Genomic DNA, 15,130 nt, shown 5'->3' with positions numbered 1-15,130 from the left:
CCTTCTCACGGAGCACTCACCGTGGATTGATTCTGCGAGCTGTCCATCTCCCTGCGTCTCCCGCCTTCCCTTCCCCCCACGACTCCGTCTCCTTTGGATTGGCTGACTGCGTGCCCCACAACCTCCACCCCTCCCTTCCTGGGGTCCTCCCGAATTGCTGGCCTTCATTGCCTGATCCAGGGCTCACCATTGGCTCTGCAAACGCCGAGACCCTTGGCCATTGGCTGAGTGGTGCTGCCCTTCACGCCAGCAACAAGCCTCCCTCCCTCCCCCCTCCAGTCTCGCCCCGCCGCCCTTCCCCCGCCCTCCTCCTCTCCCCAGCCGCTCTGCTCCCAGACTCCTTTGCGGCCGTGTGGAGCGAGGCCTTGTTCCCGCGTTGAGCCGCCGCCGCCTCAGCCCGGGCCCAGCCGCGTCGCCTCAGCCCCGTTCGCCCCCCCGCCCCCTGAGGGGACGCCCTGCCCGGCCGCCATGTCGGACTACAGCACTGGGGGGCCGCCGCCGGGGCCTCCGCCGCCTGCCGGAGGAGGAGGAGGTGCCGGGACCGGAGCCGGAGCCGGGGCTGGCGCCGGGGGAGCCGGGGGGCCGCCGCCAGGAGCGCCGGGCGCCGGGGACCGGGGAGGTGGAGGGGGCGGAGGACCAGGCCCCGGTTCGGCCCCACCACCCGGAGGGGGAGCCCCGGGAATACGCAAGGACGCCTTCGCGGATGCCGTGCAGCGGGCCCGGCAGGTGAGGAGGAGGAGGCGGCGGCGGCGGCGGCAGCGCCGGGGGGCGGGGGGAGGAGGGAGCGCGAGGCCGGGGTCACGTGGGGGGGCTGAGGAGGGGGCATGTGCGCGCGCGCGCGCGCGGGGCTGGGGGGGGCACGTGGGGGCCATGGGGGCTAAGGACAGGGGCTGGGAGCCGGGTTCTCTAGGGGGCCTAACCTCTGGAGTTCGGCCAGCCGAGGGCCCGGCAACCCCGGGCCCTCCTCGTTCCTGCACTTTGGGAGGCGGGGAAAAGTGGAGAGGAAGAGTGTCCCATCATCTTAATTGCTTCTTCCTCCCAGGAGTGAGAAAAGGAGGAAGGGACCGTAGCCCCCCAGCCCTAAAGGCAGGAGGTGCGAGCGCCCCTCTACTCGTTATGTCAGTGCGGGGGGAGGCAAAAGTTAAGTGTGGGAAGGGGCACCGTGACCTTCTCGCTTAGATTTTGGCACGTGGGGGGAGTGGGAGTGGGTGCAGTGACTTTCCCATTCATTCTTTCTGCTCCGTGGGAGGAGGGAGACTCAGGAAGGGGCATGATTCCACCTCCCCCCAGTCCCTTCGGGCGCCTGAGCTCCCGGGCTTTCCCCGCAATGGCTCTGAGGTTTACCTAAGTTGGGACGGGGCAGGGTGGGGCTCTCCTAGAGGGCTTGGGTGGGCTCTCCAGCGTGAGGGGCTTAGTAACTCCTCAGCACCCAGCGCTGCTCACGTTTTTCCTGGGGGGGATGTTATGGTTAGAGCAGCACTGTAGAAACATGATTGACTTTTTTGTATGTGAAGAGCGGGTTTCTTCTTGTTTATCCTCTGGAGGGAACGTGGTGTGTTCCGGTCATCTGAAGTGGGGGAGGCCGGGGAGGTGCTGGAAGTCTGTCTCGGCCGGGTCCCTGCAAGCGGCAGCTGGAGCTCTTCCGATGGGTGGCCTCCCTCCCCGCACCCGCTTTCCAGCCTGGAACGGCCACATCTTGTCACGCCGGGAGCCAGCCTTGCTGGGGGAGCTGGGTGCTAGGACTGGAGAAAACTCCGCGGTCCCGTTAGAGGAACGCCCACACGCCTGCCTGTGGCTTGTGGGCATCGCCTGCGGTGGAGGGAGGATGAGGTGCTCCCGAGCCTGCTGAGGGGGATCTCCGCCCCAGGCCAGGGTGTGAGTGTCCTGAGCGCTGCTTCTTGCGCTCACTGCTGGACAGTTATCCTCGCAGAGCCTGGTCTAGTTTCGGGAGGTTGAGTTTGTTTGAAGTGGTTTTTCCTTGGTTGTGAACCAGCCTCCAGGAAGCTGTGTGGCCCATGCAAATTGGAATCCTAGGAACATGGGCTTCTATACTGAGAACTTTAAAACTGAGTCTGTGAAAGTGAGCTGAGGAAGAGCCTGCTGGAAACGGGCTGCGAGAACTGGGGGCCGCAGCTCTGACATTTCTGAGACTGACACACCCGGAGCACCCTGGCCCGCACCATTAGTGAGAGCAACTTGGGGAATGTCAAGAAATGCACGGATACCTTGCTGTCATGGGCACATCAAGGGGGCAGAGTCTATTCGGCCACCCCGACCTCAGTAAAAGGACCAAATAGTTCTTTGGGTCCTTATAGTTTCACTTCTGTTTGACCTGGAAAGTTTTCTAGATTCAGCTACTACACCAAGGGGGAAAAAAAAGAGGGAATTACTAAGTTTTTAGATGAAATCTCAAATTTGAGATATTAAACAAAACTTTAATATTTTCACTAAAAGGCTCTTTAGAAGTGAATAGGAGTCAGCTAAAGAATCAATTGGCAAGTGATAATTTGGGGAAACTAATGTCTACAGGAGGAAGAACTTTTTTTTCTCTTATATCCTCTTTTCATATCCTTAAACACCGTTGTCTTTTTATTATTAATTTTTGCTCCTCTTAATTAACTTTCAGATAGCAGCAAAAATTGGAGGCGATGCAGCTACTACGGTCAATAACAGCACTCCAGATTTTGGGTTTGGGGGCCAAAAGAGACAGTTGGAAGATGGAGGTAACTCCTAACTTCAGGGGAAGGTTGGGAGAAAGACATAGAGATAGTGGCTGTGTGGTAAAATGATGTCAGATTTTATTTTTATTTTTTAATTTAAAAACCTGTTGTGTTTTTTGCAAAAGTTTCACCAACTTCTGTTGATTCTTTTTTTTTTTTTTTCCTTTGGTATCCTACAATAGCAGAATATTAAATTTGGGTTGGGATGAGACAATTGATATAGTTGCAAATATAGTAATTCCAGGAAAAAAAATTCCCACATGGAACATGGCAAACATGAGGTCTGATCTAGAGTTTGGTACGAGATAAACACAAAGTTACCAATGGCAGCCATGATAATAAGCCAAAGCAACTCTTTCATCCAGAAACCTCATTCTTATTACTAGTAAAAGCTTGGCTCTTTCTCATCAGGAAATGCTGTGGCTTTGTCCCTTAAATCATTGTTCCACTTGTTATAAAGGGCTTTTTTACCCCTAGAGTTGAAAATCTGACACATGTATTTTTCAGTCTACAGTCAGTCTCTCCAAATTAGGAATGCCTAAAAACATGTGGCATTAATGCTGGCTCTGAAGCAGCAATAGGTAGAGGCTGTATCTAATATCTTCTCAATTCCACAGATCAGCCTGAGAGCAAGAAACTGGCAGCCCAAGGCGACTGTAAGTCCATTTTCATGTGGTATCAGAGTGTTTTGTATTTGGGCAGGGGCCTGGTTGTAAGAGTGGTCTTTGTATTTGCCAAGTGTTAATTTTTCTTTAATATGGAATGCTTGGGTAGTTAGGTCCAATCATGCTGATTCTCAGGCTCCCAGATATTTTCTGAGTACCTGCTAAGGACACAAAGTATAGAGGATTTAGGGATTTGTTAAATGGTGTGCCACCATCCTTACATTCCTTTCCTTGTACTGGTAAGGAAAGCATTTTGTCGATCTTAAAATGCTATAGAATCAAGACTTTTTGTTGGCTACCAGTTAGCACCAGACCAATATTCCTTTTGATTTTTTTTTTTTTTCCCCCAGCTCTCAGTTCTCAACTTGGGCCTATCCATCCTCCTCCCAGGTAAGCCACAGTTTGAAGAATGTCTTATTCTCTGCTCTTAACCCTTCCTTCAGATTTGCCAACAGAGCCCTTTCATCAGAATAACAGTTATTTAGATTATTCAAATTAGTGAATTTGGTTATTTTTATCTTAGAACTTCTTTGAGAAATTAAGTAGAGAAAATTAAAATTAATCTTACTTTTTTTTTTTTTTTTTTTTTTTTTTTTAATACTTGTATCCATGGGTTTTGTGGAGGAAATTTATAACTTTCTATTGGCTCAAGGAAGGGGTGGGTTCAGTTATTCCTGCTTTTTCATGATGGGAGGGGGAAGGGACTGGTATGAGTCTTTATATGACTTCTGTCATAGCTTGTTTCCTGTAATGACATTTCTAGGGTTGTCCCAAGAATCTGTTAGAACTGTAGAGTAAGAGCTGAAAAGGACCTTAGAGAGCATCTTATCCAAGTTCCTCTTGTAAATAGAAAAAAATAAGCCTAGAGAGGTGAATAATAATAGCTAGCATTTATATAGCATTTTAAGATTAGTAAAGAACTTTATATGTTATCTCATTTAATAACATGATCTCAGGTCTCAAAGATAAAAGGTTAGCCTCTGGCCTGGGAAGGGAAAGGTATGTTATATCATGATCTGTGCTGCTGTCTACTGCTTGAGGTTTCATAGGTTATCCATATCACTCAGATGTTCTCCTTGTTTTTATGTAGGCAGCCAATAGTATTTCAAGAAGCTCTTCTCAATATGTAGGTTGGCTGGTGCATATATTTTTGAGTTGAGCAATCCCTGCAGTTCTTTGTATTAGGGCACTGCTCTTGTTCTAGGTGACCCCTCAAATCTTTTGTCCATATTCCTTCTTCACTTTTGAATCTGTGATTTCCCTTTGCAGGTCTTCAATGACGGAAGAGTACCGTGTCCCTGATGGCATGGTTGGATTAAGTAAGTGTGGGCCTGTGCTAAAGTAAAATGGGGGGGGGGGTGTAGAAGCTGTCAGCCTCACCTTGGTCAGGGGCCCTATTATCTTAGCTTCTGAGGTCCAGCTTCCTGTGAAATTGTGCCAGGCCAGACGTCTTTGGTTTGAAAGAGTCTCTGTTCTCATTTTAATTGTGCCCTTCACTCCACCCTATCTTCTCGACACTGTAGCTTTTGGAGTGGCTGCTGCCCTCTTTCCTGAAAATATTAGCTGATATTTCCTGAGGATATTAGCTACTACAAAACAAAGACCTCCTGAGTGCTGGGTTGTTGTCTACATTTTTTCTTTTTAATTTTGTCCCATCCAGTCATTGGCAGAGGTGGTGAACAAATCAACAAGATCCAGCAGGACTCAGGCTGCAAAGTACAGATCTCACCAGGTATGAGAAGACTCCTTGTGAGGATCTACAATTTATTCATTGATTCCACGTCTGTAGTCAAGGAGTGCATTAACCTGGGTTTTTGTTGAATACAGACTTTTGTGTTTTGGAACTACATTGATTGACTGTTCCTATTTTTGCGTCTTTGACAATCGGTTCTCTGAAACATCTCTCTCACACACACATCCCTCACTATCTCAGAACTCATATAGTTCACCATATATCTGAACCTATCCCAGATGGGATCATGAAGAATTGACATGACTGAAGTTTCAGAAAAACAAATACTTCTCTTTAGGCTGAGTGGGTGGCCAAAGAAATATTTTAGGAAGAGTTTCTCCAGCTTTATCTGAATCAGGGAAAGTTTCTTTTTTCTAGAGATCTTGGTCCCTGACTCTATGTCCTTCTTTTTCAGACAGTGGTGGCTTACCAGAGCGAAGTGTGTCACTGACAGGAGCCCCAGAATCAGTGCAGTATGTACTCTTGATTTTGCTGCCTCTTTCTTGGAAGGGAATACATTCACATCCATGTGCTTAGGGCCTCTCAGAAATGAATGAATGAATATTGGTGTGGTATATGGGGTGGAGGGTGGAAGGGTTGGTAATATTTGGAGTTTAATGTTTGTTTCTCCGGGCATTTTTTTGCCCTTCAGAAATTGAGTTCTACATCTTGCTGGTTCAATTACTTAGGCAATGACTGGCTATCTTCTCCCCTAAACATCTGTCTGTATTCCTTAATGATGTTGTTGATCAGGAAACCAACATAACCTTATTGGTATATTCCTCTTCTCTCTTCCCAGGAAAGCAAAGATGATGCTGGATGATATTGTTTCTCGGGGTCGAGGTGGCCCTCCTGGACAATTCCATGATAATTCAAATGGGGGTCAGAACGGCACAGTGCAGGAGATCATGATTCCTGCAGGGAAGGCAGGACTGGTGATTGGCAAAGGCGGGGAGACCATTAAACAGCTGCAGGTGTGAGAATGACCCTAAGGACAACTCTCTTCCAGATCCAGTCCCCTCCCTTTCTCAAGAAGGTTTACCTTGAACAGTACCATAGGGCTTGGTATTGTTCTCTGCCAACATTCAGCAGAGTCTCTCAGAGCCCTCTTATCACTTGTCCTTCCCTGAATCCTTTGTGTTGAATCCTATGATACTGCCAGCCCTTGCCCTTGCCCTGACCTGTTGAGCAAGAGTCTATCATTAACTGTGGCATTGGTGGTTATACAGGAGCGAGCTGGAGTGAAGATGATTTTAATTCAAGATGGATCCCAAAATACCAATGTGGGACAAACCTCTCCGGATTATTGGAGACCCTTATAAAGTACAGGTAAAGAAAAGAGAGGAAAAGGGTGATCAGGAAGACTTGAAGGGTTGAGACGTTAATTAAATTGCTGTAGACTGGGGTTGGACAGAAAGAAGTGGAGTTCAGGCTTCATTGGAGATGGTTTTTGCAAAGATCATGGCTGAGGAAAGGGATTGCATTTTTTTCCCTCAGTTCTGACTTCCTTGAATATAAGAAGATAAAAATTGCCCCAGCTCTTTGGCCCTGGTACCCCAAAGGTCTCCTTGGCCTAGTTTATTTTAGGTTTTTCCTCTGGAGTAGTTGGCTCTTATATGCCTACAAAGTTGTTTTTCCCCTCTACTTTCCCTTTGACCCTAGGATCCAATTTTGTCTATGGGCCATCAGTAACGTTAAGCTTCTCCTGAGTATAGTGGGTATTCTGGTGGGATCCAGCAGACTGCTACATCTTCTACTGGGGTGGTGGAGTTTGGGGGAACAAAAAAGTAATTAGGGGAAGAATCCATTGCTGTTGTGCTGCTGCTTATGCATACCACATGTTGTAGCAAGCCTGTGAGATGGTGATGGATATCCTCAGAGAACGTGACCAAGGAGGCTTTGGGGACCGGAATGAATATGGATCCAGGATTGGCGGCGGGATAGATGTAAGAATGCTTTCTCCTGGGTCACCAGGATCAGGAATGAGAGTGGGCATTGTGAAGGGTATCTTTTGTGCCTGGCAGCAGAGGGCAGCAGAGACAGGGGAATGTAGATCACCTTGATTTTCCTTTTTGTGTCCTTTACTCAGGTGCCAGTGCCCAGACATTCTGTTGGTGTGGTCATTGGCCGGAGTGGAGAAATGATCAAAAAAATACAAAGTGACGCTGGTGTCCGGATACAGTTCAAACAAGGTCAGACTCCTTTTAACAAGTTACAGGCAATGTGTAGACTAGTTCCTTTGAGTCTGCATTGGAAGGAATCCCAAGGGGTTTATAGTTCATCTTGTACCCAGGATAGGACTCTGGAGCATCCTACCTATGGTCATCTATCTGTCTTCTACCTGGGGTGACCAGGAACTCAATTATCCTTAGAAACGCCAATTCCATTATTAAATTTGCTCAGATTATTAGAAAATTTTTTTCCTCATAAGCTAATTCTTAAGCCCAGATAAAATCTAAAATCCTTTTGTAATTGAGTTGAAATTGCCTCTTTGTGACTTTTTATATTTTTCTTCAGATATTTGGAGGTATATTGGGAGTCCTTGATTCTCAGATTCCACTAAGAATATTATTTCTCCCTTAGTATGTATTATGTATGTAATTTCCCTTCCTGTGTAAGAGTGGGTCATAACACCTGTACCCAATGAAGACACCATTTCCTCAATCCACACTTTTGCCTTCCTGCATTGAACCCTGGCTCTCAAGTTAATTTCCTTTCAATGGCAAATCAGCTTGAGATTGAGATTGCACTTACTATGTATGACCTGTTTATATTTCTGAGGGAAGAGAGTACAGCATTTAAGATCCAGAGTCATTGCTAGGGGAGAGGGATTAGTTGACCTGTTACTGCTTTACATTAACTAGCCCAGTTCTCTTTTGTTGGACTAACTGCCCACAGCTATCCTGGTAATGAAGGGTAAAAGATGTCTTGGAGACAGACAGTGACCATAAGCTTTTCTATCAGATATTCTACTAAATCCAGCTCTACAAGTGAGCAAATAGTGTTGGACCAACTATCAAAGGTGGGGAGGGGACTCAGAAGTCATGTAATCCCTGCTTTCCATGACAATCAGTGCTGCACAGGATTTAACAAGAAAAGTTGTTTAACTTAGTAACAATTAGTAAATGATTCCAAATACAATGAAAGTAATTGTACATAGAAATATGAGCTCCAAAATTTTACCTTTTATCTTCAAAGGATACATATGAACTTAATTAAAAGAACAAATATCTAGGCACTTGTATCTTCTGAATTTATGTTGTCCTAGTGTGTAAATGTTCTGGTGCTGCTTTCTTGATTGTATGGCTTAACTATGATTTCATTTTAATATTTGTCACTTCATTAAATGTCAAAATTTGTACATCACTTCCCTAGTTTTTAAAAACCCCATGTTTTCAAGATTTCTCTTGTCTTTTTAATTATTGCAGACAAAGCTGCTAGATTTCATAGGAGTTTCACAGGACATGGATGGGAACCCTAGAATTTATCTAGTTAAGGAGACCCAGAGAGGTTGAGCAGTTTTGCCAAAAGCAACATGGGTACTAAACAGAAAACCTACCTCCTTTAATTTCAAATTAATTTCTCCCCTCACAATCTTTTATTTTAGGCATATAGTATTATTTTTAAAACTGAACTTTTATTGTTGTTGGGTTTCAGATGATGGAACAGGTCCTGAGAAAATAGCCCATATCATGGGACCCCCAGACCGGTGTGAGCATGCCGCCCGAATCATCAACGACCTCCTCCAGAGTTTAAGGGTAGGCTCCAGAGTGGAGGTTGGAGGGAGCCTACAGGAATGGGGGGCCAAAATGTCCAGCTGCACCCTGAGGAGCTGGGAGCAGAACTTCCAACGTCCCATCTGTACTCGTTTGGCCTTTGTCTTCAATGTATTACATTTTCGAGACTGCTCTTAGGTTTATAGGACTAAAGGTGATGGGGACGGTCCCCTGCAGTCTAGGCCTTCCCAGGAAAACTAACTGATGTGTCTGCATAAAGAGCAGAGCTGGCCTCTGAATCCCATTTGTAGTTGCTGCTGCTTCATTCCAGGGTCACCATTGGATTTGCTGAAGCTCACCTAGTCTTCTTCTCTTACAGAGTGGTCCCCCAGGACCTCCTGGGGGCCCGGGCATGCCCCCTGGAGGCAGAGGCCGAGGCAGAGGCCAGGGAAACTGGGGGCCTCCTGGTGGAGAGATGACTTTCTCCATTCCAACTCACAAGTGTGGACTGGTCATTGGCAGAGGTGAGCCTCCCTCCCCACAGGCTCCTCTTCCCTCTTAGGCTAGGCTCTCTTCCTCTGTCAGCCATACTCAGAAGCCTCTCTTGCTTTTACTATAGGTGGGGAGAATGTGAAAGCCATAAATCAGCAAACAGGCGCCTTTGTGGAGATCTCTCGGCAGCTCCCACCAAATGGGGACCCTAACTTCAAACTCTTTATCATCCGGGGATCCCCTCAACAAATTGACCATGCCAAGCAGCTTATTGAGGAGAAGATTGAGGTGGGAACAGCGGATGAGGCTATGGAAAATATTATCTGGGGGGTCAGCTAGATGTCACAGTTAGAGCACCAGTCCTGGATTCAGAAGGACCCAAGTTCAAATCTGGTCTCAGACACTTAACATGTCCTGACTGTGACCCTGGGCAAGTCACTTAATCCCATTGGCCTTGCAAAGAAAGAAAAAACTGTATGTGGCCACAGCCTTTGTCTCTTTGCAATTTGTGGTACTAAACCCCAAACTTTGTTTTTTTCTACCAGGGTCCTCTCTGTCCAGTTGGTCCAGGTCCTGGGGGACCAGGTCCTGCTGGCCCAATGGGTCCCTTCAACCCAGGGCCTTTCAACCAGGGGCCTCCAGGAGCTCCTCCTCAGTGAGTATCTTTTATGACTCTGGGAATCTGGGAGAAGAAAGAATGGCAGGGTAGGGGCAGGTTTTAAGACCCATTGTGTCAATGAAGTAACATGGAAGTACCTTCTGATATTTGCTATTGATTTCTTCTTGGTGGAATGAAGAGTTGGATTTAACTTTCAGAGCCTTTTGTTGTCAAAACTTGAAAATGCCCTTGGAGATTTTCAAATTACTCATGGGAGCTGAAATAGCCTCAGAAGTCAAGTAGTCCAGGTGGTGATCTCCTCTGTGGTGCTTCTTTACCCTGATTCTGTGAAGTGGCAGTGCCAGGGCTGTTTTCACACAGCTAGAAGTTTTTAGTTGCATAGGAGGAAGCAAGATCTAAGAGGCTGTTCATAGGCTCACCCTGTAGTAAATGTCAGCCAAACAACTCTGGTCTGTTGGTAAAACCAGGGTTCTTTTCTTTATTGGTATATGGTATTAGATTGGCAATGTCCAAGATAAGGGGCTGTTTGTTTTCTGTATGAAAGTTTCTAGAGATGGGGCATTTTTAACTACCAAGACAGGCTGATCCATTTATTGACAGGTCAAATTGATGTTTTTTCTTCTATCCAGCCAAGATTGGTTTCTAAGTTCCAGCCATTGATCTCAAAATGTGTGTCTAATAAAAGAACTTACCTGAGGTCACACTGCGATATATTTGATAGATCCAGAATCTCCTGCCATCTTAATTCCTCACTCTTGAGTTCCATTGTTACTCATCAATCCCTTTTCCCTTATCTTTTTAAAGTGCTGGAGGGCCCCCTCCTCACCAGTACCCACCCCAAGGTTGGGGCAACACCTATCCACAGTGGCAGCCACCTGCTCCTCATGACCCAAGTAAGTAATCAGCTATAGGGGAAGGGAAGGAGGTTCAGTTTCCCCCTACACACTTTCCCTCTGAAATCTGTCTTTATTTTCCAGATAAAGCAGCAGCTGCAGCAGCAGATCCCAATGCCGCCTGGGCTGCCTACTACTCACACTACTACCAGCAGCCTCCAGGCCCTGTGCCAGGTCCAGCGCCAGCCCCCACGGCCCCACCTGCCCAGGGGGAACCCCCACAACCCCCACCCACAGGACAGTCAGACTACACTAAAGCCTGGGAAGAATATTACAAAAAAATAGGTAAGGTTGGGGAAGAGGGACCACTGAGAAAGAAGACAGGGTTAAGGTGAATGCCTCTCGAGGGGAAGAGAAGCATCAGTGACCAAGGGAGTAAAAAGAAAATGGATTGATGTGGATACCATTTCTCCTCTGGCCAAGAGTCCCCTGTTTGGCAAGAGCCATGACCCTTGATGGTCCCCATCTCTTCATGCTTCTTTAGGCCAACAGCCTCAGCAGCCTGGTGCTCCCCCCCAACAGGATTACACAAAAGCCTGGGAGGAGTATTATAAGAAACAAGGTGAGCCGGTGCCCACTGCCTTCTAGGCTTGGGGGGACGGGGGGTCTGACTGGAGAGGACCTAGCTCACTTTGTGTCTCCACCTTCCTCCCCAACCACAGCGCAAGTGGCTACTGGTGGTGGACCTGGAGCCCCCCCGGGTTCCCAGCCTGACTATAGTGCTGCCTGGGCTGAATATTACAGACAGCAAGCCGCCTACTACGGACAGACCCCTGGTCCTGGCGGCCCCCAGCCACCTCCCACACAGCAGGGACAGCAGGCAAGTGGGAATTGCCACCCTCCTCCTCCTCCTTTCTCCTTCCAACCCCCGGCTACCGTCCATCCTGCCTTAGTGGGTAGCGCCGGAAATCCCTTCCCCTGCGGGGTATGCCCTTGATGCCAGCGTCGGGGGCCGTGTGGCCGGAGGTCTCCGGGAGTCCCCACGAGACGGGGGACAATGTGCGCTGGGCCCAGAGGTTAAACAGAAGAGGCCTCCCTCCGCCAGCCTGCTTGTTCCTGTGTAAAGCTGTCGTGATGTTGGGGGAGAACACGAAAAAAATACAAGGTGGAACTTTTGAACTGGTGGGTGGTCCTGGGGTGGGTGGGGGGCGGGCAGATAGCTTGAATGTTGGTTGCCATCCCAGCCAACTAACTCACTCTCACTCACTCTGTCTCTCTCTCTCTCAATCTGTAAATCTGGCCACTTGAGTTTTAAAAAGCCTTTCTCCTCCCCTCCCCCAGGTTATGGATTTATTATTTTTTTATCAGCGATCATTTCCCCAAGTCTGAGTGATTGTGTGTGTTGCAGGCACCCCCTCTCTGGGGTCAGTGCCACCTTTGGCGGAGAAGAGGGGACCGTCCGGGGAGGGCCGGGGTCTCCCTTTCTTACCCTCCCCGGCTGCTGCCCTCCCCACTCTGCCTTGGCTCAGTCTCTTCTGCGAACTCCCCCTTTGTGTCATTCTCGTGCCCGCGCCTCCGATCCCGACCCCGGCCTTGTCTGTGGAAGTGGGCATGACGATCATTGCCACCCTCAAACCTACCTCACAGGGGTGTTGTGGGGACACCATGATCTTGAACAATGTTTGTGATAAAGCGCCGGGAATCGCCCTCCTCCGCACGAGGGTGCGCCCCAAGAAGGAGCAGTCATCTCGCGCTCTTCCTGCCTGTTCTGTGGTTGTTTCTCATTCTTCTTGTTCAAAGAGCCAGAGAGTCTGATTTCAGATACATACTTCGGAGCACTTGCCTAGGGATTTGAACTCCACCCTTTGGCCTGCGTCGCCACAGGGTTTGGGGGGAGTTCCCTGCCTTCCTCTCTTCTCTCCCTTTCCCCCAAAACACTGCTCCTCAGGCTGTTCTAATCCCATCCTGGCGACCCTTCTAGTCTCCTCTTCCGCTCCTCCCTTTCCCCTGGTAGTGACCAATTCCTATCTCTTCCCTCTCCGCAGGCTCAATGAATCGAATGAATGTGAACTTCCTCATCTGTGAAAATCTTTTTTGTTTGTTTTTTTTTTGTTTTGTTTTGTTTTTGGCAAGAGAGCGATGGCTGCCTTGGGGAGGAGGGAGTGGGGTGAAGGGAGAAGCAGGCCCCGCTGGGCGGATAGAGCACTTGCTGAGTGTTTTGCGCTCTCTCGCTCTCTTCTCACTCATTCTCACTCTCTTTCTCTCTGTCTCACATACTTTTTTCTTTCAAAACTCTGGATTCCTCATTTTGAGCCGGCCATAGAAGAACTAAATCTCTGCAAAAAGCAAACAAATAGAACATATGAAAATTTCTCTCTCTCTCTCTCTCTCTCTCTCTCTCTCTCTCTCTCTCTCTCTCTCTCTCTCTTTCTCTTTTTTGTCTGCCCTTCCCCTCTTCTCCCATTCTTTCCCCCCTGCTTTCCCTCTTTCCCTCTCCTCGTTATCTCTCCTCTTGCCTTCCTAAAACTGCCTTTTTCAGGGTAAGGCAATTCATCCCTCCCCCCACAGACACATCACCACCACCAGCCCCCTTCTTATTTTTAAAATAAACTTTCAAAAGAAAAAAAATCATCTTGCTTTTTTTTTTTTTTAGTTAGAGTTGGAACATTCCTTGGAGTAGGTGTTGGGGCTGCAAGAAAAAGTAGAAAAACATCTCCCTTGCCCCCTCCTGAAACAGCAAGGCCCACTCGAACCCCCTTGGTCTCTGGTCTCCCATCCTTCTCTTCTTGCCCTCTTTGAGTAGCGATTCCTGACGTGCGTCCCTTCCCATCCCTTCCCTTCTCAAATTCCTGGGACTGGTCTGTCATATTTCATCTGTTCGAGAGGAGATTGAAACTGAAAACAAAATGGGAAAGAAAAACTTTTAAAAATTAAAAAAAAAACAATTGTATGGCAGTTTTTACTTTTTATCGCTCGTTTTTAACTTCACAAATAAATGATAACAAAACCTCCCCCTGTGTCCACTGGGTGCTGTCTGTCCTTTCTCTGTCCGTAGGATTTTGAAGCGGATATTGTTCACTATAGATGTTGTAAAAGCCTGATAACGGTGATTGAAAAATACAAGCTTCCTGTTTCATTTTGGTTTTTTTTGTTTTGTTTTTTTTGGGGGGGGGGGTTTTGGTTTTTTTTTTGTTTTTTGTTTTTTTTTTCTTTTTTTAAGAAAACAAACAAAAATACAGAAGAAAATAGTTTTCTGCAGGCGCATTGTGCTTTTTTTCTTCTTCTTTTTTTGGTTAAATAAAGTGCTTTTTTTGTTTTAAAAAAACCCACCTTGTGCTGGGTGCAGTTGTTTGCTGGTGGGGAAAGCGCCGTTGGGGATGTGGGTGGGATCTGGGATGGAGCCCTGAACCTCATTCCCCATAGCCCTCTGCCCATTCTGGAAGTGCTGAGGGCCACCTGCATGTTTTCTGCACAGTTTCTATAGTTATTTTTCTGTGCTTGGGAACTAGGGACTTTTTCCCTTGGGATTTGGGGGTGGAGAAACTAGCATCAACTGATGCCTGGCACCCAATGTTCCCATGGCTGCAGTCTCCTGGTAGAAAGCCCCAAGTGCTGAGGGCCGAGAGGAGAGATTTAGCCTTGCAGTAAGAGATAGGTAATGTAGGCAACTCTGCATTCAGAGGACCCTGGGTTCAAATCCCACTTCTGCTACTTGCTGGCTATGTGGCAGCTGACTTTAAAGGGCTCTTGTGAGACTTAACTGAGAGAAGAACTGGAAAGTACTTTGAAACCCTCCATCAGGTCATAAGTGTCAGCTAAGATTCCCCCTCTCTGGGGTCGAGTTCTTCATGTGTTACAGAAGATGAGACTCCATATAACTCTTTTAAGTGCTTTGGTTCTAGGACCTCTTCCTGGGTTTGGGGAGAGAGCCAACAAGCTGATATGTCCCCACCTTTCCATAGGATCTAGAACTGAAAGGGGTGTTTATTTTTAGGAATATTTACTTCCAACTCCATTGAACAGAGGGGAAACAGACCTCTAGGGTGCCCTTGCGCTCCTGAAAAGCCAGGATTCCTGCCAGTTTGCCACACAGCCTCTTGTTTTAGATTGTGCTGAAACCCCTTGACTTTTGTGAGAAACTGCCCCTGCTCTCCTGCAAAGGAAAAATCCACTTATAATATTTTGGGGTTTACAAAACATTTGCTTCACAACAGCCCTTTTTGTGTGCCCAGGGTCATATGGCACAACAGACTTAAGGTATGTAGAGCATTGTCTTTTTTTTTTTTTTTTTTTTTTAAATAAGAAAGGGCTGAAGAAGTACAGGAATGTACTTAGTGGGTTCATATCACTAAC

General features: G+C 47.4%; 1 protein-coding gene across 1 annotated transcript; it reads left to right on the top strand.

Annotated features, from left to right (window-relative positions):
- The first annotated feature begins 332 nt into the window (after nt 1-332).
- KHSRP (KH-type splicing regulatory protein) lies at nt 333-13,788 on the top strand. The gene is given in 20 exon segments (XM_074309603.1): nt 333-726; nt 2,627-2,723; nt 3,338-3,376; nt 3,736-3,775; nt 4,655-4,704; nt 5,046-5,117; nt 5,533-5,590; nt 5,917-6,091; nt 6,347-6,403; nt 6,405-6,446; nt 6,965-7,063; nt 7,207-7,309; nt 8,775-8,875; nt 9,213-9,357; nt 9,453-9,613; nt 9,871-9,980; nt 10,749-10,837; nt 10,922-11,122; nt 11,322-11,399; nt 11,500-13,788. Coding segments are annotated over 20 exon segments (2,250 nt in total). The 5' UTR covers nt 333-468; the 3' UTR covers nt 11,775-13,788.
- The last annotated feature ends 1,342 nt before the right edge of the window (nt 13,789-15,130 follow it).

The sequence above is a fragment of the Sminthopsis crassicaudata genome, chromosome 1, assembly GCF_048593235.1.
Source record: "Sminthopsis crassicaudata isolate SCR6 chromosome 1, ASM4859323v1, whole genome shotgun sequence".
NCBI classification, from domain to species: domain Eukaryota; kingdom Metazoa; phylum Chordata; class Mammalia; order Dasyuromorphia; family Dasyuridae; genus Sminthopsis; species Sminthopsis crassicaudata.
This window is presented reverse-complemented; position numbering and strand designations above follow the sequence as displayed.